At 37.4% G+C, this 22,850-nt stretch overlaps 1 protein-coding gene across 3 annotated transcripts in view; it reads right to left on the bottom strand.

Annotated features, from left to right (window-relative positions):
• Positions 1–22,850, bottom strand: part of NAV3 (neuron navigator 3) — a 369,647-nt gene that overhangs the window by 126,361 nt on the left and 220,436 nt on the right. For all 3 annotated transcript variants that reach the window (XM_007454822.1, XM_007454823.1, XM_007454821.1), the window contains exon 12: positions 17,200–17,319. In XM_007454822.1, coding sequence (XP_007454884.1) covers positions 17,200–17,319 — 120 coding nt within the window. The remainder of the gene's footprint in view (positions 1–17,199; positions 17,320–22,850) is intronic.

Genomic DNA, 22,850 nt, shown 5'->3' on the forward strand with positions numbered 1-22,850 from the left:
TAATAAAAAAAAAAAAAAAAAAAGAAGTAATGGAGCTAAAAGTCTAAGCAGAAGATAGGGGATGGGATCCAGGACTTAACTGGAGTGTTCGGCCTTGTATAGTAGCTGAGACAGACTAACAGAAGATAATATAAGTGAGCGGTAAGTAAGTAGAGACCTAAGGTGGTGGGAGTTCTATGTGAATTGCTTCCATTTTCTCAGGGGAATGGCAGGCCTGCTAACTGGGAGTCAAAATGGGAAGGGGAGATAGGAGTATGAGGAGAAAGAAGAGGGGTGAATTATCTGTTAAGAGAATGGAAGGATGAGGGAATAAGGGAACGCAGGGTTTCTGGGCATACTAGGAGTCCACTTGAGATCCCTAGTCATGAATTTGCCATGAAATCAGTCTGCGTGATTTTTGAAATTTTCTGGCCACATTCAGCTGGGCAGACGCAGAGTAGAAGAAATGTTGGATTCAACTACAGGTTGCAGTTTTGCTAGTCAAATAAGCAAAGGGAGAAGGGGGCAGTGGAGTAGGGGGGACATCCATAGCCAATAAAGGGATTTTTTTTTTTTTTTTGATGAATCATGCAATGTAACTCGCCATAGTCTAACGAAGAGTATGAGGACACAGTGAAGGTGTGGGATTCTGACAAGTTTGGAATTAAGGGATTTTAAAGGTCCTGGTAGAAATATATTACTCTTGGGGCTGGAATAATAAAAGGAGGAAACTGGAGGAGTCAGAGCGATTGTTATCACGATACTCAAAACGGTTCCAATGCAGAGGGTGAAACTTTTATCAACAGCAAGTTCTAGGAGGGGATACTGGGAGCACTAAGAGAGTGCTAAGAGAGAATGGAAGGCAAGATCCCTGCAAGGTAAGGTATCAAGGTCCTGAGAAGCTAGGCTGTTGGAAAGTGTGTGCAGACACTCAGACGGTAATGGATTATGACAGGAGTAGTGTAAGAGAAAGCGACAGAAACTGACTTAACATCTTGCATACCTGAGGGAGAGTGGCGTAAGGTTCTTGGAATGACAACACCAAGAAGGGGCAGCAGGGCGTCTAGACTGATAGTAGGGGCTTCAAAACTGGATGTCTGTTGGAAAGAGAGGGGAGTGGGTAGACAAGGAGGACGTGGAACCTACATCCAGGCCCAGTGGCAGGAGGTCTGTGGGCGAAGAACTGTATGGAATTAGAAGCCTGGAGGGAGAGGCAGTTCATGGGGGAAGAGGCACTTCCCCCATGCATCTCCTGCCACTCACATCCTGTTAAGGTTTGCAATCAACACCTTGGGGCCCTTAGGTGTGCCGAGCCCCAAGCTCTGCATCTGCACCAGGCCTGGTACGAGCCTTGCAGAGCTGAAGTAACAGGCTCATTAGCTGCACCTATAAAAGGCATCATAGTGTCTGCTGACTCTGACCAAGAGAGATTCTTTCAAGAAAAGAACAGTCCTTTGAGTCTGAAAAATCAACCTCACTTTCTCTTGACATCTTATAATGTTATACAGTTTATAAGATATTAGAGATGTTGTAACAGTGTAAGTAACTGAATGTTTCAAATACACACTGAAGGAAGACTTATAGATCTTGATAGGCTTTTCTCCTAAGGGGAAGAAAAATCAAATTCTGACTTCTCTGTTTCCTGCCTTATTGCCTTTCCTCTTCATATCTGCTAGCTTGTCAAGTAGATACAATCTCTAAAATGCACCAGACCGCATTTATGATGACTAAGTTGCCTGCGGTTGACAGGACTTTGAATTAGCCTATTTGTTATTATTGTGTGCATGTGCTCAGCTAAATAAAGTCATAAGACAAACAACTTTGAGACCATTAGATGGTGGTGATTGTACCTGCGGCATGCACTTGACTCTCATGATTATTTCTGCAGTGCATTGCATTCTGCAAAACAGAGCATCACAGTAGGAGAAAACAGTCCTGAGTCCCTAATGACCATCAGTATCCATTTGAACACTATTATCTTACCATGAGTCCAATATCTTGGAAAAACTCCAAGGTAGCAGCCAATCAAGAGTTATCATCTATTTTAGATAGAAATTAAACCATAATATGCAAAAGTGGTGGTGTGATGAATTGGGCGATTGGGACTGACATGTATACACTGATGTGTATAAAATTGATGACTAATAAGAACCTACTGTATTAAAAAGTAAATAAAGTAAAATTCAAAAATTAAAAAAGAAAAACCAGATACCTCAAGTTAAAAAATAAAAATAAAAGTCACAATCAATACTGACACCCACTGTGTTAATGAGCTGCTGTCCTTATAATAACAATGCAGTCAGAAGGTTAAGAAAAGTATCTCTTCAGGGCTTCCCTGGTGGGGCAGTGGTTGAGAGTTTGCCTGCCAATGCAGGTGACACGGGTTCGTGCCCCGGTCCGGGAAGATCCCACATGCCGCAGAGCGGCTGGGCCCGTGACCCATGGCTGCCGAGCCTGTGTGCCCTGTGCCTGTGCTCTGCAATGGGAGAGGCCACAACAGTGAGAGGCCCACGTACTGCAAAAAAAAAAAAAAAAAATTAACACTTCTGTGATGAGAAAGAAAAAAAATTGTGCTTGGCACTATATAAGATTACAACTGCCCTATTAAAGTAGGTTTGGGATGATGGAGCAGGTATCAAATGCTGAATATCAAACAACAAATGCCAAAATATACTGCTTCCTTTTGCTGATAAAAATGTCAACAGTCATGAAAATAACACATGGATCAATGGCAGCCTAATAAGACTTCAAAGAGATAGAATACGATGCTCTATTTTAAAGCACATTTCTTTCAAAATTGATGACTACGGACAAATTTTTCCAAAGACAGTTTCAGGTATATAAGCTACAAATCTAAGCTTTTATATCGAAGAACCTCACATGGTCTTTTCATTTAAAAATTTAAAAAAAAAACCTCTTTAGAATTCCTGTGCTAACCTATCCTTGCCCCAGCTGTATGACTCAATGGTATCTCGGCTCTGCATGCTGTGACAGCTCTAGTTACAAAAGGTACGACACTTCCTAACAACAAGGCACATTCACAGCTGGGGATTTCAAATGACAGTTTTATTTTAGAGTCAATTCTGTCTGCTGCTTGGACACAGGAGGGTGTGATTTGTGTGGGTCTTATTCTTGATATTTTTAGGGAATCACAGAGTTAAGGATCTTAACCAGCAGAATATTTGTTAGAAATATGATGACAATAATTTTCTTTATAATTTTATTTTTCTACATATTGCTGCCCATTTTCTAAAGTGGTTAAATATTCAGATGACTGATACGATGTCATATTTTCTTCTGGGTGTTTTGTAGGATTGAAATGGCAAGTCTTATAGGGTCATCTTTCCAGTTTCTTGGTTCAGTTCTATTTGTTTACTATTACCGTGCAGTGTTACTGAGAGAGAAGCTATGGCTTGACATTTAGAAGGACAGAAAGAGTACGTGTTACTCTACATCCTGGTGGCAATCAAGTTTGATGTAGTACAAAGAGAATGAGAATGTTATGGTTGAACTGTATGCCACTCTCCTCGCCCAGCCAAAATTCACATGGCAGAGTCCTATTCCCCCAGCATGTTCAGAATGGGACCTTCGTGGAGATAGGATCTTTACAGAAGTAATTGAGTTAAAGTGAGGTGATTAGGGTGGGCACTAATCCAATATGACTGATGTCTTTATAAAAAGGGGACATTTGGATACACACACACAGAGCAAGACAATGTGAAGACATGAAGAGAAGACAGCCATCTACAAGGCCAGGAGAGAGGACTAGAACAGGTCCTTCCCTTACAGGTCTCAGAAGAAGTCAAACTTGCAGACACCTGCACTTCCTACTTCTAGCCTCCAGAACCGTGACATTACATTTCTATTGTTTAAGGTGCCCAATTGGTGGGAGTTTGTCACAGCAGCCCTAGCAAACTAATACAGAGAATAAATGTCAGGCCTAAGAATGGTCTAGAACAGGAATCACCAAATTATGACTGTGGATCAAATTTCTGGTTTGAGTGTCTTGACCAGAATATTTTAAAGTGATCACCAGCTAGAATCAAATCCACACATTTTACACCTTAAACTTACACAATGTTATATGTCAATTATATCTCAATTTACAAAAAGAAGCAAATAGCAATATTCTGGATGATAATGATTTTCAAAGACGTTCACACATAATAAACTCTTCCATAATGCCTTCAATGTTAACGTTCTTATTTACATGCTTCTTTTTCTACCTATAGTTTTAAAACAAGCTCTCCACAAAATAAAGCATTTCACTTATTCACTCATTCAAGTAAACACTGAGTACTAACAGTGTATCAGGCTCTGTGTTAGATGCTGAAAATATAACGTTGGATAAGACATGGAAAAAATATTTTCGATACCATGTGGAGAATATTGTATAATACAAGAATGCACAAGATTAAATGGGGTTTCAGGAAAACAGGTGTATATTGACAAGAACTGTATTTGAAACTGGGGGTAAGAGGATGAATAGGACATGGTCCCTGTCTTTGGATATATCATAGGCTTGTGGGAGAGACAGACACATAACGAGAGTCTTCAAAATAATATGATGAATTTTAAGACTGAAGTACACCCAGTACACGGAGAAGGAACATGGAGCCTATTAAGGTTTTGAGGAAAGTTCACAGAGAAAAACAACACCTCAAGTAACTCTCAGCCAATGAGTAAGCATTATGAAGGAAGACAGAAGAGTTGAGTATGGAATTCCAGGCCTAAGCAAAGACATGGAACAGCGGATTTTAGTATGTCAATATGTGTATATGTGTGTGGAGGGGGAAACAATAAATAATTCAATACTTCCAAAGCATAAACTGTGAGGTCAGGCAAGGTCACATATGAGGTAAAGCTGTGGGCAAGACGCCAGGATGCCCAGCTTTGGAACAGAAGAAGGGAAGGAGTCAAAAAAAGGGTGCAATGGTAATTGTATAGATTAAGCACGTTAAGATACAAGTAAGAACTTAGGCAGTGAAAATGCTTCTTTGGCCATGGTGACTAGTTCAAGAATGTGCATACCATAACCTGTCCAATTTTAGTGAGTCTTAGGAATGTCGCAGAAGCTTGCTTCTGCACTGAACTTGAACCTTGAATTATATAGGACTCAGATAAAGGGAACCAGATACTGTTACATGCAGCCGCATTTGAACTCTGAGATACTTAGGGACCTCGCAGTTATTAGAACAGAGCATGCTTTTTTTCTTAATTCAGTTTTAATATGACTGTCCGTCATTTACAATTAAAAGAGGCCTAAGAGTGTAACTAGTCATTACTAATAGATCATTCTTTTTTTTTTTTTTTTTTTTTTTTGCGTAAACGCGGGCCTCTCACTGTTGTGACCTCTCCCGTTGCGGAGCACAGGCTCCGGACGCGCAGGCTCAGCAGCCATGGCTCACGGGCCCAGCCGCTCCGCGGCATGTGGGATCTTCCCGGACCAGGGCATGAACCCGTGTCCCCTGTATCGGCAGGCGGACTCTCAACCACTGCGCCACCAGGGAAGCCCGATCATTCATTTTTGTAAGTATAAAAATGAGGCTAAGAGAGCTATGTAACTTTCTAAAGTCATACAAACAGCCATTGTTTAGCTGCAATCTGAAGCCAGGAATCCAAACTTCAAAACCCTTTTTAATAACTAATTATGCTAAACTCTAGATCACAATACCATATTTTTTCCAAATGTATACTGCCTATAGTGATTTAAGAATTTGTAACCAGTAAGCACACGGCAGGTACATGGGGAAAGTAGAAGGTAAATGATGGTCCTCATTAGATGGACTCATACCTGGTTGCCTAAATTTAGACTTAGGGTCTAAACTGGAGGAAAAGCTGGGAATCTCCATGTTTATTATGAAAACTTCATTTAATTACCCTGTGGTCAGTCCTCCTCTGTGTCCCACACAAATTCTATTTCTTTTCTCCTCCCCAGAAAATAATCTCCAGTCTTTTGCTAAGATAGAAAAGGGGCAGGTGCCCAGTTATTCACATTTGGGTTGGGGATCTGGGGATCTGACTGCTTCTTAAAACCTTTTAACCCAGTTCCTCCTATTTTTACCTCATACTCAGCCCTAAATCCCAAGGTAATTAATCCTAAAATTCCCAAGCCTTTGGGGGTTCCCATGGTGTAAATTGCATTGCTTCTTGCCTTCACCCTTGGCACGCTCCGTGCTTTCACGGGGCTGTTAAATCAATCACCATTCTCCCTCTTGCCATTTTCCCAGCTTTCCTGCTCCTGCTGCCTTCTGTATAGTTGTCCCTTGGTATCTTCAGGGGGATTGGTTCCACCCACCCTCCTAAAATCCAAGGATGCTCAACTCTGTTACATAAAATGGTCCCAGATGGGGAAACTGTGGATTCAGAGGGCCAACTGTACTCTGACCATTGTGGCTTTATGTGTTTTAAAAATCTTTTCACTAAAATATTTGGAGAGTTTCAGTAGCAGCAGAGCTGGTATGATATCTGAATCTTAAAAATCAACTACACCAACATATTCTCAAAATGTAGTAGTTAAATGGAATTTGGGCAGAATTTCTATTGGTTTTTACTATGATCAACCTGTTCTAGCCAACAGCCAATCAAACTGGCTTAGACAAGAAGGACAGAGGACAATCAAATTACTTAGTCAAAACTAAAGCTGGAAAAGATTTAAAAATTAAAAAATATATACTTATGAATGTTGTTTTTATAATCCACTTGTTTTGCTTCACCTGGGTTTAAGTCCAGCTCTGCTATTTACTAATGGTGTGAACTGAAGCAAATGATTAATCTCTTTGTGCTATGGATGCTTCATTTGCAAAGAGATGACAATTACAGTTCCAAATACAGAAGGTTGTTATGAGGATTAAATTAGTTAATGCATGTGAAGTATTAAAAACTATTTCATTGGTTTCTGTGTTTATGTATATTTTTTTATTTCTTTGGGTTTAAGTTGCTTTTCTTTTCCTAACTCCTTGAACTGGAGAATTCCTAACTTCTTGTAAGCTTAGCTCATTGATTTTCAGCCTTTCTTGTTTGTTTTATAAATATAAGTATTTAAGGCTATAAATTTCCCTCTGAACATGATTTTAAGCTATATCCCACAAATTCTAATATGCAGTGTTCTCTTTATCATTCAGAACAAAATATTTTCTAATTTCCATTGTGATTTCTTCTTTTACCCAAATGTTATTAAGAAGTACATTTTCTAATTTTCAAACATACAGAGATTGTCTATCTTTTTTGTTAATGATTTCTAGCTTAAAGCACTGTGGTCAAAGAACATACTCTATAGTATTTCAGTTCTTTGAAATCTGTGGGGACTTACTTCATGGCCCAACACATCTTTTTGTAAATATCCAATGTGTACCTGAAAAAAACGAATTCTACTATTCTTGGTTCTGGTGTTCTACACATGTACATAAGGTCAACTTTCTTATTGTATGGGTCAAATCTTCTATATATTGATTTTTTTGGAGGGGGGTGTCTTCCTGTTCTATTAGTGACTGAAAGAAGTATATTAGCACCTCCAAAGATGAAAAAAAGAAATATGTCGAGCACTAATGAGACACTCGATAAAGGCACTATTATTATAATTATTTTTATTTTTATCTAGTAAATATTTGGGTTATCAAGTGGCTGTGCCTTGTACAAACTGTCTGGGATCAGAATAGATTATATTGTTAGAGAAACAAGTGATAGGGTTTTGTTCTGTTAAGAAATAAAGCCCCTTTGGATATTTGCTTATGTTTGAAGAAGAAGCCACACAGTTTCAGTCAATACTGTTTACCACCTATTTTGTAAGAAAACCTGGCTGACAAAGTATTTTAGAATTATATCAAACTCATGAATTCTAAGAGTTTGCAAAGCCCTAAATATACACTTGAAATTTTAAAAATCTAAAGTAAAAGTAAATTATAAAACTTAATCTTAAGGAATGAGATTTACTTGGAGAAATAAAATTAAATTTCAAATGCACCTGTGTATATACATACACACACATATATACAAATATGCACATGTGCATATGTGAGGTGTTTACCTTTTAAGAAAAATACATATAGACAGACAATCAGATAAGTTTCTCCTAATGGCCTTGCCAATAAAATCCGAAATTTGATGTATGTCTTAAAAATTTTATGGTTGATTACACAAACTCCTTAGATAAAATTTATCCCATGTGATAGAAGAGCATGCAATCATTAAAAGTCATATTTTTAAAAAATGTTTAATATTATGGGGTAGTGTTCATTGTGTAAGTAGGTGAAGAAAGCAGGATAATCTATTGTATAGATGGTATAACCCAAACTGTGCAAACAGAGTGGATGAGCAAGCCTGAGAGGAAATACATCGAAGCAATATTCTTGGTTGTTCTGGGGATGGGAGGATTATGAATTATTATTAGATTCTTCTTTATACTTTTACTTATTCTGTGAACTTTTCTCAATAACCACAGAAAAGCTTTATAATAGCAAAATAACTAATCCAGAGAATAAGCACTCATTTGTAATGAAAACACTTTCATTTGCAACTTTTCTAAAAAAACATATGGAAGCTCTGTTGATGCTTAAAAAAAGAAAAAATACAGCTCACTGCAGATAACTTTAACCATTTCAAACACAAATTAAGTCAAGCAAGAAAAAAGAATATAAACGGAGCACATATGACTCTAATAAATATGTCCATGCCACCCACTCAAACAGCTGAAATGAGGAAGGTGCAGAATTTATCAGCTGCCAGCCGGAAGACCTCAGTTTAATGATCCCAAGTTGAATGTCTCACCCCATTAGTTAGCCTATAAAAAAAGAATGCATCCGTAGCTTTTGAAGGGGGAAAAAAACTGTTTCATGTATAGATGCAACTCTTAAATCAAACAATTAAGTTCATTGACAAAAACCTCTCCCATTTTATTGCTCTTTGTAGGACAAAAAAATCATGTAATATAAAAGGTCCACATTGTTTTTCCCTTCATATAAGTACACTTTTATTAGTATTTTTCTGTATATAGGATGAATCATATTTCTCCCCTTTCCATTTTTCTATTATTTCCTTGAGCCTGTTAGAAATAGATATTTCAAAAGACATTAGATTTCAAGATTAGGATAGATTTACATGCATAAAAGAACAAAACACTGCTAAATTGCGTTACTGATTAACAAACTAGCCAGCCTTTTAGAAGCTCTGAATGTGAAAATATTGTGAATGCATGTGAAATGCATGTGAAAATGCATGTGAAAATATTGTTCTGTCAATCGTGTTTTTACATTTATTGACAATCTGCAGTAGAAATTGAAAATGATTACACGCTGAAGGAAATTACCAACATTTACGAAGTTGAATAAGAAAGATCTATTCATATTTTACAGGTATGTTTAGCCAGAAAGGGACAACTGAAATAATTTTAAAAATCAGAGTATGTTATCCAGGCATGATAAAACCCTTATCCATATTAATAATTTTATGAATAACAGTAAGAGTACAGGAACTGGATTCAAATCCAACCATTACCATTTATCAACAAAGTGTCTATAGGCAAGTTCCTTGATCAAAGGACTGTCTGCCTCACTTATAAAACGGCAGTAATAAAGTGCACTTCACAGGGCTGCTGTAAAGGTAAAATATAACAACGTACTTAACTAGTATGGTATGTTGGTTGCACTACTCGATCCTCAATACAGAGAGATACTCTGGCTATTTTGACTGTAACAGCCATGACTCCTCCTTGTCTTCAACATCATCATCACCATCTTCATAAAATTCATGAGCAAATTGTTTTGGAAGGAGATAATGTAAAACTGCTTCATAAATAAGAGTACTGGGGACCCTCTCCTCTATTGGGAGATGTATTCTGTAATGGTAAAGTTTAGCCATGGCTAAGTTTAATATCAGGGGCAGTCTTACAAAGGGTGGTAAAACTTACAGCCACCTGTATGTATGTTTTAAAAGATACTAAAGGGCTTCCCTGGTGGCGCAGTGGCTGAGAGTCCGCCTGCCGATGCAGGGGACACGGGGTCGTGCCCCGGTCCGGGAAGATCCCACATGCCGCGGAGCGGCTGGGCCCGTGAGCCATGGCCGCTGAGCCTGCGCGTCTGGAGCCTGTGCTCCGCAACGGGAGAGGCCACAACAGAGAGAGGCCCGCGTACCGCAAAAAAAAAAAAAAAAAAAAAAAAAAAAAAGATACTTAAAGGTATCCCAATCAAAAATATCTACAACTTGGGCTAGTTGTACTAAGTATCCTTTGAATCTCAATGGCTTTTTAGGCTTCATTAATCCCTATTTTAAATTAATCAAGCCTAAAAAGCCCCTTCTAATGTAAGACCTTTGAGTACAGGCTCCCCCAGGATTGAGCACAGAACTTGGCAGAGAGCAGGGTCTTAATACACGTGCACACGTTGTGTACATGTGTACACAATGTGTTCACATGTGTATGGTGTGAATTAATTCTATGGGGGGTATTACTTAAAAGTATTGGAAGTTTGTAAGATTATTCACAATGAGGTCAGGTAATGCTGAGAATCAGGACACAGGAGAGAAGTTTAGCACCAGTGCATAAGCCTGCAAAGATGAGCAAGGTACCAAAGGGAAGTTGAGGGGGGCAAATAAAACTTTTTCTACTTCTCCAGTGTTTTGCATTGGCCTATCCCTACTTAAAGAAAGGAGGGCCAAAATGGCATTTAATTCCAAAATGAAATAATTATATTTACTTTATCTACTTTAATCTCAGCCTATTAATCTTTTTTGTGTTTGCTTTTCATTACTATGGAAAGCCAGTAAGCTAATGAAGGAAATACTTCAGATATGGGAATATACTGTTTCTGTGATTATGCGGGAATAAATCAACACAGAATAGAAGGAATTATTAGAATGTACATAAACTAGTGACAAGCATCATGAATTCAGAGTCTGGAGATATCTGCTTGGTGGCTTAGGAGAAATCTCAGTTGCCTTCACTTCTCTTGTTTGGAGAAGTCGTGAAAATACCAAAGGCCTCCTACCCTTAGAAATGACTCCCCACCTGATTTTATGAGAATTTTCCATGAGCCTTTATGTAGAGGCAGTGCAATTTTCTACACATTGATGAAAACTGTAGATTTAGGGTGAAGAGATCCAAAATATACCACTGCAAAGAGCTTTTTCTTTCTTCCTAAACTCCCCCTGTCTGCCTGAAAGTGTCTCCCAAAAGAATTCAACTGTCATAAATTTCCTCCCTGGGAGTTTCACACCAGACAGGATTGACTTCTATCACCAGAGACAAATGGCACCAAATAAGAAACTGCCTAAATAGACACTGTCACAAAACTATCATATCTCCCATCTCTTCTTCTGTGGCCCCATTTATCTTTCCTGAAAGTCATTTGTTTCCCCGAAAGTGTCCTTCTCCCTGGCCCCTTTTCCCCATGAAGATGTGTCCCAATTTCTAACCATCTCCCCTTAAATCACATCTTTCTGTGATTTCCTGCATACATATGTATATAAAAATTTGCCTCTTGTTTTCCTGTCAGGGTAATTTGCAGGCCACCAACCACTAAACCTAAGAGAAAAGAGTTCCTCTTCCAGTAGGGGATTCATTATGACTAGATGCTTGGAACTAGACCTCCCTCAATATAGTAAGTTATAATGACTGACAATCTAGAGACATGTAATATGATATCCTTAATGTCTTTTGTAAACTTGTTCATCAGCTGTGATTTTAGTTTCTCGATTATAGTATCATAAATGAAATCAATTTGTCATTTAATACAATACAAAAATAATTTCTATGATATGTTTTTATATTTTCAAAAAGTCATGACTAAACATGCAAAAAATAAGTAAAAATACGAATAGTTAAATTGATTCATTTATAATTGAAATAAGCAATCACTATATTTAAGAATATACTTTAGATAACAATGTAATAGACAATCCAGAATAGACCTGGTGAAATCTATTATTACAATTTGAGGAATTTGTCAGTATTCAATAAAGACTGGTACCTGGAGCTTTGTCTTCCTCTCTTTTTTTCCCACTGCGGAGCACAGGCTCCGGACGCGCAGGCTCAGCGGCCATGGCTCATGGGCCCAGCTGCTCCGCGGCATGTGGGATCTTCCAGGACCGGGGCACGAACCCGTGTCCCCTGCATCGGCAGGCGGACTCTCAACCACTGCGCCACCAGGGAAGCCCTGTCTTCCTCTCTTTTGAGACTCATTCTGTCATCATGAGTTAATAGTCACCTGGATAAATCATCTGCATAACCGAACTTTGACTTCTATGACCATTCTACTCTAGTCACTCAGGCGATGACTTACAGCTTGCTTAAATCATCCAGGAAACTTTACGTCTCAAATGTGAAACTTCATATTATTTTACTTTATTTTTTGGCATAAACTCTCTTCACCTAACTTAACCTCTCCATGGAATTTGACACTGGTGCCTATTCCCTCTTCTCTCCATTTTCAAAGTACCAGTTAACCCTATTTGTCCTCACCTTTGTGTTAGAGCTGATTTCTCTGCGTTCTTCAATGACTGCTCTTCCCTTATTCCCTTGTTAAATGTCAAGGGTTCATTCTCAAGGCTTGTTTTCTCTCTCTGCATCACTGATCCAAATGAGCTTTTAGCCTGCACAGTGTTAATCCTCAGAGTGTTTTAAACAAAATTAACTATAGTTGCTGCCATAACAGGCCTCACAGCCTCCAGAGTGATGCTATGGCTGGGATACAGACCTTAGATTGGTCTTATCTTGTATTAAAAACTTAGAAACGTGCTTAGCTAGTTTTGCCACAATTTCTTGCACCTGCCGGGCAGGCTTCTCATGAGTGGCAGCATTCTCATTCTGTACAGCAGGTATCACCACCAGCGTATTTCTTTGGGAAAATTTAATGGACCTAGGAAGTTTACATGACCATATGTGAGAATGTTCATGGTTTCTTGCTTTATATAAGCTTCTCTGTGATTTCCTAGATTATCTGACTGAAAAAAATGTGTATCTTTAACTTGAAAAAAATGTGTATCTTTATCTACTGATCTCACAGATGTGCTTAGACAGTTACCAATACTTAAAAATTGGGAGAGTTCTCAAAAGAGTCTAGACTCTTGGCTAAACTTTATGGTTATCAAAGGGGAAATGTGGGGGGGGGGGATAAATGAGGAGTCTGGGATTAACATATACACACCACTATATGTAAAATAGATCATCAACAAGGACCTACTACATAGCACAGGGAACTCTACTCAATATTCTGTAATAATCTATATGGGAAAAGAATCTGAAAAAGAATGTATATATGTATAACTGAATCACTTAGCTGTACACCTGAAACTAACACAACATTGTAAATCAACTATACCCCAATATAAAATAAAAATTAAATTAAAAAAATCAAATGGTTTGCAATCCTCAGACCTCCTTTCTACATTTGTGCATTTCCACAGGCAGCGACCTCTACAGTTGAGGGTAGATGCCCACTTGGACTGGCCATGTTTACCATGTGTCTCTTCTGCTTCACTCATTTCATGTGATGTTCCTGATCCCTGTAGGGTCTGGGCTTATGATATGCATAATACATACATTCACTACTTTAATCCAGCACTTATAGAGAGACTGAACCTATATCTCCAAGGATAAAACCACCTGGGAGTTACACAGTTTTATGGACTGAATTATGCCCATCCCTTCTTCCCCCATCACCACCAAATTCATACGGTGCGGTCCTAATCTCCAATGTGTCTATATTGGAGATTGTGCCTTTACGGAGGTAATTAAGGTTAAATAAGGTCATAATGGTGGGAGGAGGCTAGTCCAATACAACTGGGGTCTTTATCAGAAGAGAAGAGGCACTAAAGATCTCTGTCTTTCACTGCAAGAGAGCACAGAGAAAAGGCCATGTGAGGTCACAGTGAGAAGGTGGCTGTCTGCAAGCCAGAAAAATGCCCTCATAAGAAAATGAATTTTCCAGCACTGTAATCATGGACTTGTAGCCTCCAGAACTGTGAGAATACAAATGTCTGTTGTTTAAGCCACCCAGTCCGTGGTACTTTGCTACGGCAGTCCGAGCAGAGTACTACATACAGACCAAACCCAAGTTCCTCTCGAAATGATGCCCCGCTTTTGTCCTGCAATGTCTTTGAGTAATACAGATGGCTGCTGGAAGCCCTCCTCTTTTCTTTGGGGCCATTTCAATCTGCTGAGAAGAGGAATTCAGCTATTCTCTATTGCCCATCACATTTTCTCCAGAAGTTGATCAAAGGGGAGCGTATAACCTTCACTACAGCAACACGAACAATTCAAATCCATTGCCATACTAGCCAGCTGGGTACTTTGCCATTATATAAGTGCTTTTTTCCCTGATATAACTTTTAGAAAGAATATCTAAGAAATATGAAAACGCTGTTGATTTTTTTTGCATTTAAGCTTTCGTATCAGTGAAATATTGTAAGCCCTATTATTTACCGATTTGCTAAAATGAACCAATCACTAATACTTTTATATTATTATTATTATTTTTTAAAAACCTTGACTAAGGTAGCTGGGAAACTAGAAGTACAGGGGTAAAAGACCTAACTCCTCACTCTTTTATATCTACTAAATGAGAGCATTAGGCTAAATGAGCATTTCTTAAAACATTATAGGAACAAATTATCATTATAGCGAAAAAGGTGGGGGAATCGATGAAAAAAACTTAAGGAGCAATGAATTAAATAAAGTTAAGCAGGTTTTATTTTAAACTGCAGGACTTCTCAGTACCTTTAGCCATTCTTGTCAATCCTACTTGGAATGGCTATCAGAATTAAGAAAATTTTATGAAACGTTATCCTTTATAAATTAACAGGACTTTCACAACTTTAATATCTAAGATTATGCATTTTAAAACAATAACATCTTGAATCACTTTCTGAATATACAATTTTAAAAGAGCTTGAGATTTAGCTATAATAAAAGAGAAAATCCTAAAACTCCTATAGTAGGATTTTCACTATAACCCTATTGCTGTTGAATATATAAAAGTGACCAAAGCGTTTTTGTATTCCTCAAATTACATAATTCTTTCAAAAACCTTCTACATACTTCTCAAAATCTGAATCTGAGACAATTTATTTCAGGTGCAACACATCATTATTTGATCTAATTTAAAGATTAATGCCATTGTTATTTTGATAGTCTCTTTCACTTGACAAAGCACAGCTAATGAAGTAAAACTTTCCAAATGTTATTTTTTATGTTTACATGTTTATGTTAAATGTTTACGTTTTCACAGGCCTGGCATCTATTTGTTCATTTTAAGATAGTGTTTCATTAGTTTTGGTGTATATATGAATCGGCTGGTTAAAGCTCCGATTGCTGGACCCCAGGTTTGGCGAGTCTTAGATGGCGCTGATAATCTGCATGTCTAACAAGTTCCCAAGTGAGGCTGATGCTGCTGATCCAGGTACCACACTTTAAGAACTATGGCTTTTGCTGGTCCCAATTTATTAGTTGAATACCTGGGTTTTTCCGTTGGTCTGAGGTTCCTCAGCCCGGCTCCAATCTGGAGCCTGGAGAGCTGGTTATCCCAAATGCCTCCAAAATAAGTCACCTTTGTGTTGATTCCTAGCTTCAGCTATCATAAATCTCACTTCCCAAAGACCAACAGATTTTTTTCCTCTCCTTTAATGTTTTCCACTGTCAGCTAACAATGAGTTGGTCATTAGTTTCAAAATGTGGCCCACACTTTGGATTTCTTTCCCTCTAATCACTCCTTCCTATTTTCCCACATAACTCATTCCCTCTCTTACATAATATCCTTGCAGTATCTTGTCTCTTTTCCCAGTCTTATTTGTCTCTTTAGTCAACTGGACGCTATCGCTGGCCTATATGAATATATAGCCTATATTCATTCCTTTGTTCATTCACTCCACAAGCATTTGTTAAAAGCTCAATGTATCGTAAAAATGATGAAAAGTTTGCATTCCTGAGCTTACACTGTAATGGGGGAGATACAAAATAAACATGTAAACAATAATTAGCAGTGATGTGTACATTGAAGAAAATAATATAAGATAATGGGAAAGAAAGTGACTGGAAATGAAATGTACCTTTGCTACTCTGGAAAACACTTCGCTAAGAAGGTAACATTAAGCTGAAACAGAAATATGATGGAGGCAATAATGCAAGGAATGTAGAAAAGGGCATTCTAGGCAGAGGGAGCATCAATGTGAAAGCAGAAGTCCATCATGTTTGAAGTTAGTGAGAGTCAGTGAGGGAAAACAGTTGAAGAATAGTTCAGGTCGGGGGTGGAGTGAGCAAAATTTTTCATAAACCCTTTGTAACCACATGCTTCACACAGACACCTTGTGTACAGCCTAGGAGACTAGTGTATATACAGGATGAGAGCTGGCCAACAGGAGTTAAAACATCAACAGCATTTGAGTAAGGAGGAATTGACGACGAATATCAGAATTCACTGCCTAGCCTTTGGAGTTGGCTATATTAAAATGCACTATGAATTGTACACAGTTCTTATTTCAGAATGTGGATACATTAGGTCTTACCCTTTCGTCCCCTTCATAAATGTTGAATTAAAGAACTACTCTAGGTATTGATATACAGTAGCTCTGGAAATAGGCAATCACTTCCTGCTTAAGAAATTAAAAATTCTGAGTGAAGAGGGGGCAAAATCAGGTCAGAAATACGTCTTACAACATTATTTCACAAAGACAATATTATCAAACAGCAGTGATTCTGATAAAATTGGCAAAACAATTCCCAGCAAAATAATAACAAGTATATGAAACACACAAACCTGTAAGCAATTTGAAATATGAAAGAGATTAGCTTAAAGCAAGAGTTGTATGCTTTCAAGAAACCCCTCAAGAAAAGCATCAAGTTTATTTTACCTGATAATTAGAATTATGGTTTAATCTTTATGTCATTAGCCCCCAGGTAGATCTGAGAGCATCTGAATTGAAAGGAATTTATCAGCCAGGGTTCTTTTCAAGTAAGGAACAGAAGTCTATGTTTATAATTTTGCTTTTGCAGATATTAAAATTTGCCACCATGTAACCTGAAATTTGTTAAATGTTCTCAACAGCAATGTAATTTCTTTTAGTGTACAGAGCTAAAAGTCTTGTAAGCAAAAGCACCTTAGTTTTCAAAATGTTCCAAAATTATTATTATATCAAAATAAAAAGTCCTTTGGTTTAATACTGTAAAACTCCTAGGATCTCATTTATAAAATTGCTTTATGCATTCCTCACCATCAAATATGCTGATGACATTACCTGTCTGCATCCACTGTCACATCATGAACCCCTCTCTGGATGACATCCCTGGAAGTTGCTGTGTCTGGTATTCGGTTCAGACTCCTAGTATACAGGTTGAGCCCTCCATCTGTCATGTACCTGAAAATAAATGCCTAATTAATCAACAGAAAATTAATTGACCTCAGCTGTATAATTTAACTTAATAAACAAATGGTGTGCAAAATTTTAATAATTATGCAAATATGCTCTATTACAGTTTTTTCTATATGAATATTCTACTCACCAGGAAGTATTAGAAAATCTTTCACGTTTATTAGGAAATTAATCTTCCTTACTGCAACAAGTAACTAGCCTATTATAAGACCTTCCTTTTTCTCCCCTTTGTTATCAATATTTTGAACAGACTTAGAGATAATGTAACTCTTAGCAAAATAAGAGCATGATTATTTCATTTTGTAAACACTATCTTTGAAGCATTGAAGGTCACAGGAGTAATCTTAAAATTAGATTAATTTATTTGATAAATAAAATATATACAGCAATTGACCACTATCATAAAATAATTACTAAGATGTATTAAATGTTTAAGATGTTGTCAGGAACCGTTCTATACAGCTTACATGTAATAACATTATTATCCCCACATTAGTGATAAAGAAAATAAGTAAGCATGAAATGGTTAAGGACTTACACAAGGTCACTCAACCAGTCCCAGCAGAATTGAGAATAAATCTAGAAAGTCAGCTTCAGAAACCATGACCTTAACCACCATGCACTGCTGTCTGAACTGAAGGACCACACTGCCTGCTATCACAGGACCACCATCTTCACACAGGGCTGGTAGACTCCCATAGTCATGTTACTGTTTGGTAATCCTTTCTTAGCAATGCGGGATTAGAACAGGTGTTAATCTCCTACCCCATGTGGGGCTAATCAAATGTTTCTTTCTTGAGAAATGGGATTAACAGAGAGCTCATCAGTCTTTCTATGTGGAAAGAGTTTATGGTAATGAAAACCCAGGAGCATTGGGTATTTATCTTCACCAGAGGCAAAGAGGCACAGAGAAAGCTGATCAGCAAAGTAGAAAGAAGGACACAGGTGCACAAAAAGCACACTTGGCCATGTGGTTTCAGCTTCACAACTTCTCCTGGGGTTCTAGGAGATATCCTTGCTTCCTTTGTAATAAGATCCCCAATTTGCTTAAACAAATTCGAGTTAATTTCACTATTTGGAATAAAAAATTTAATCATGACCATATTAAAGATCGACCAAATAGTTAAAACTACGATTATGAAGTTGGCTAATTGCTTACATGATTAGTAAATTCTGTCCTTATTAGTTGAAGAACCTTAAACAAATTTCTTAAACTGTGCCTCAATTTCTGCCTCAAAATGGGAAGAATAAAATTTACTGAAGATAGATATTATGGTAATTAAAGGAGAAATACATAAAGCTCTTAATATGAGAACCCTATAAATAATAGTGACTTGTTATTCACAAAGTCTCTCCCAACATATGTTTAAAAGGAAATATATGAATTTTATACACAAAACAAAAAGTCATGCTATATTATCCTCATAAGGTACTCTACATGGTTAATTTTCCTGATAACCAAAGAATTTAATCCCACCAAAATTAAAACAATAAAAAGAGTACTCTGGTTCCAAAATGTGCTGAAGACTAGATATGACAACTTTTTTTGATAACTAATTCATGATTATGAGCATCAATTTCCTGTATCATATACAGTGATACTAAATGAGACAATTAAAGATTAAAGGATATTTGTCCTTTGTACTTTTTAATTTGTCAGCTGCCATATTGATGCTGTCAGTGTTCTATTGTTTACTCTTACTTCCAATTTCTTATCTTTTTTTTTTTTTTTTTTTTTTTTTTTGCGGTACGCGGGCCTCTCACTGCTGTGGCCTCTCCCGTTGCGGAGCACAGGCTCCGGACGCACAGGCTCAGCGGCCATGGCTCACGGGCCCAGCCGCTCCGCGGCATGTGGGATCTTCCCGGACAGGGGCACGAACCCATGTCCCCTGCATCGGCAGGCGGACTCTCAACCACTGTGCCACCAGGGAAGCCCAATTCTAAATATTTTTATTGCTTCTTTTCTTAAGGTGGAGTATATGAAATTCCTGATAAAGTGTTTAGTGAAAAACATTTTTCTCATTCACTCTCCTTTTGAAATTTAAAAAAATTTTTTTTTCTATTTTATTTATTTTATTATTGGCTGTGTTGGGTCTTCGTTGCTGTGCACGGGCTTTCTCTAGTTGCTGTGAATGGGAGCTGCTATTTGTTGCGGTGTGCAGGCTTTTCATTGTGGTGCCTTCTCTTGTTGCAGAGCACGGGCTCTAGGCGCTCAGGCTTCAGTAGTTGTGGCTCATGGGCTCTAGAGCGCAGGCTCAGTAGTTGTGGCGCACGAGCTTAGTTGCTCCGCGGCATGTGGGATCTTTCTGGACCAGGGCTTGAACCCGTGTTCCCTGCATTGGCAGGCAGATTCTTAACCACTGCGCCACTAGGGAAGCCCTGAAACTGTGTTTTAAAAGTTTGGGGATGATAGAAATTTTCTCTCCAGATAAGTGACATACTCCTTTTTAAAAAAATTATCAACATGCTTGATCCTAAACTTAACCTCAGGAGGAAGTGAAAACAATGTATACATGTTAAGTTTTACATCTTATTCGTCTGTCTTATTCATTGGTGTATCTCTAAAAGTGTTTAGTAAGGTGTTTTGTATATAGTTTGGTATCAACAAATATATTAAACATTTGTTCAGCTGAATTTAAAAGGCCTCCGTACTGCAGGAAGAAACCATGACAGCAGATCTCAGCACTTTAGCCATAATGGCAATGCATGTATACAAGAAATAAGATGGAAGATGACTTCTATTAGAAACATAACCTTTCAATTATTCAATGCTTACAGAAGAGTAAGTTCTATAGACAAAGGTTAAAGGCTTTGAAAACTAATTTGCCAAAGAAAAAAACAACTTTAAAATTTCAATGAATTAAGGAAAAAACCCAACTTTTTTAGGAAGCCTTTCAAAGGATGCTCATTTTCCTTTGACCCTGGGATTTTCCAGGTAATATCAAATAAGTTTACAACAGGTATTAATTGAACCAAAAATAGTCATCAGTGTCTATTTCCTCTGCTTACAGACACTGTCGCATTGGAATGTTGGTAGGGCATTTTCATAACAGAAAAGTTTGTTATTTGAAAAATATATATGGGCATCACACAAGCAAATTTCTCATTTAAATTTTTTTCTTGAAAATTCTTTCTTCTTTTCAGTTTTTCTGAAGGATTTAAAAATCTAAAATAACATGCGTTTCATAGTTCCTCTAGAAAAATTTGCTACAATCCAGAAAATATAAATGTTAGGAGATCATTTTGAAAAAATAATGTAAAATTTTAAAAAAAGATTTCCTAATAATGTTATACCTAAACTTCTAAACCATAAGCTCAGATGAGTTTAAGAGATAACAGTCACAGGATGATTGGTACAAACAAAAAGTTGCAAAGGAAATTTGTGAAGGTTACTGACAGAAAGTAAAATCTCTCAAACTATGGAAGTCTTAGGATAATTTTAGCCATGTTCAAATTCTATAAGCTATAAGATGATTCACATAAAAAACACAATCGTCTCCCAAAGCATTTCTAACTCTTCCTCCCTTCCACTGCCATCTCTCGTCTTCCCTCTGTTGTAGAAAAACTTTGCATACTTTGGCACATTTTCTTTAGCTGTGTGTTTTCCATATTAATATTTCCAGGCCATAGTGCTCCACCCTGCGCTAGAATGAGATATTAAACTGCTTCCTGTGCACAGATGCGTGGATCTCCCATAACCACCTCAAATACAGCATAAACAGACCATATATGGCCTTTACCACTAAAGCTCATGCTCCTTTTGTATATGCTAATACAGTTATAGGGAAACACACCATCCACCTAGTTAACAATCTAGATAAATGACTTTCTTCTTGTCACTCACCACCCTCAATTACTATAGGATGGAGTCTGTTCAGACCTGTGAATCAACATCACTATGTTCTCATTATGTCTGGAATTCAGTGAAATAGGAAGAAACTATAAACATCTTCTTTTTATATGCTATTCAATCTCATTTTCTCAATCAACATAAATACATACAACTCTACCTCCACAGCAACTCCATGCTTTTTCAAAAAAAGCTTTGTATTTAAATACATCATATTTTTGCAAGAGTATAAAATGTAACAGTACACATTAAATAATAATTAAAAAATAATATCAGTTTTCATGTACCCATAACCTGGCTTCAAAAAGAGAACATTTCTACTTTCTTCAGCAACCATATAGGCTCTTTCCAGTCCTACATTTCTAAACCTCCCTTCTAGAGATATCTATTGCCCTGGATTTTGTGTTAAGCATTCCTTTACTTTTCTTTATGGTTTAACCACATGGGCATATATTCCTAGAAATACACTGTTTAGCATCTCATGCATGTGAACTTCATATAAATTGAATCACATTGTATATATTCTTTTCTGACTTATTTCCTTCACTCAAAGCTACATTTTTGCAAATCATCTAGATGTGTATTATTGTATTTTTAATGTTAGTGTTATACGGCTTTGTTTTACAAGCACACTAGTCTATTTATCCGTTTGACGATTACAGACATTTGAGCTGTTTTTAGATTTTTTGCTGTTACAAACAACTCTGCCATGAACATATGTATATGCACATTTCTTTATGCTCACAGGCAAGAGCTTGTCAAAGGTCTATATCTAGGAAAGGAATCATTGGGTCAAAAGGGATACATACACATATTCAAACCCTACTAGTCAATGCCAAAGAGTTTTCAAAATATTTTCAGAATAAACTTCTACTTGTCTATGAATAAGAATTCTCATGTTGGCTTTAATTTACAAGTGCCAGATTACCAAGCAGGTTGATCAAATTTTTACTTTGTTATAGGCCATTTATGTTTTGTCTGTGAAATGTCTGTTTATGACTTTTGCTCATTTTTCTATTGGATTCTATGTTTAGTTTTGTTTTTTTCTTTCCCCATTGATAGTAATCCTTTATTAGTTGTATGTCTTGTATGTGTTTTTGGCTTATGTGGGGTTTTATTCTGACATTTTTCTCTTACTTATTTTTATGTGAAATTAATTCTTCAGAATAAAAAGAAACTTGATCTAGATACCTTTCTAACCTCACAAAGTAAATGCTTCTGTTATTTTTGTGTAGTGTTTTAGAATGTGATAATTAGCTTTTTTGAGATTTTTGGACTCTGTTCCCATCTCCCACTTTTATCTAGACCTTCTCTATCTTCACTTTTATTGCTACATCCTGTTCAATTTGCTTCTACTCCTGGAAGTTTTCCCTCAGTGTGGGGTCCTGTCCTGGAAGGGAGCTGTGGCTGGAGAGTTTAATGAATACATGGGGACAAGATTGCTCCACTCCCTTCAGATATGACCTTCAGCCCTTACTCTCTCTGGCTGGTCAAGTGGTCAAAACCTTCCCAGCTTCAGTTGCTATCTTCACATAAACCCTGTGTGTTTTGTAGTCGGTTTCTCTTGGCTATTTTGTGGTTCATCTGTTCTCAGTGTTATCAGACGCCCCACTACTACCTTCTCTTTCTTCGTACACAGATGCTGATATCATTGTGCTCCTTTGGC

This window comes from Lipotes vexillifer, unplaced genomic scaffold, assembly GCF_000442215.2.
Source record: "Lipotes vexillifer unplaced genomic scaffold, Lipotes_vexillifer_v1.1 scaffold1325, whole genome shotgun sequence".
In the NCBI taxonomy this organism is placed as follows: Eukaryota; Metazoa; Chordata; class Mammalia; order Artiodactyla; family Lipotidae; genus Lipotes; species Lipotes vexillifer.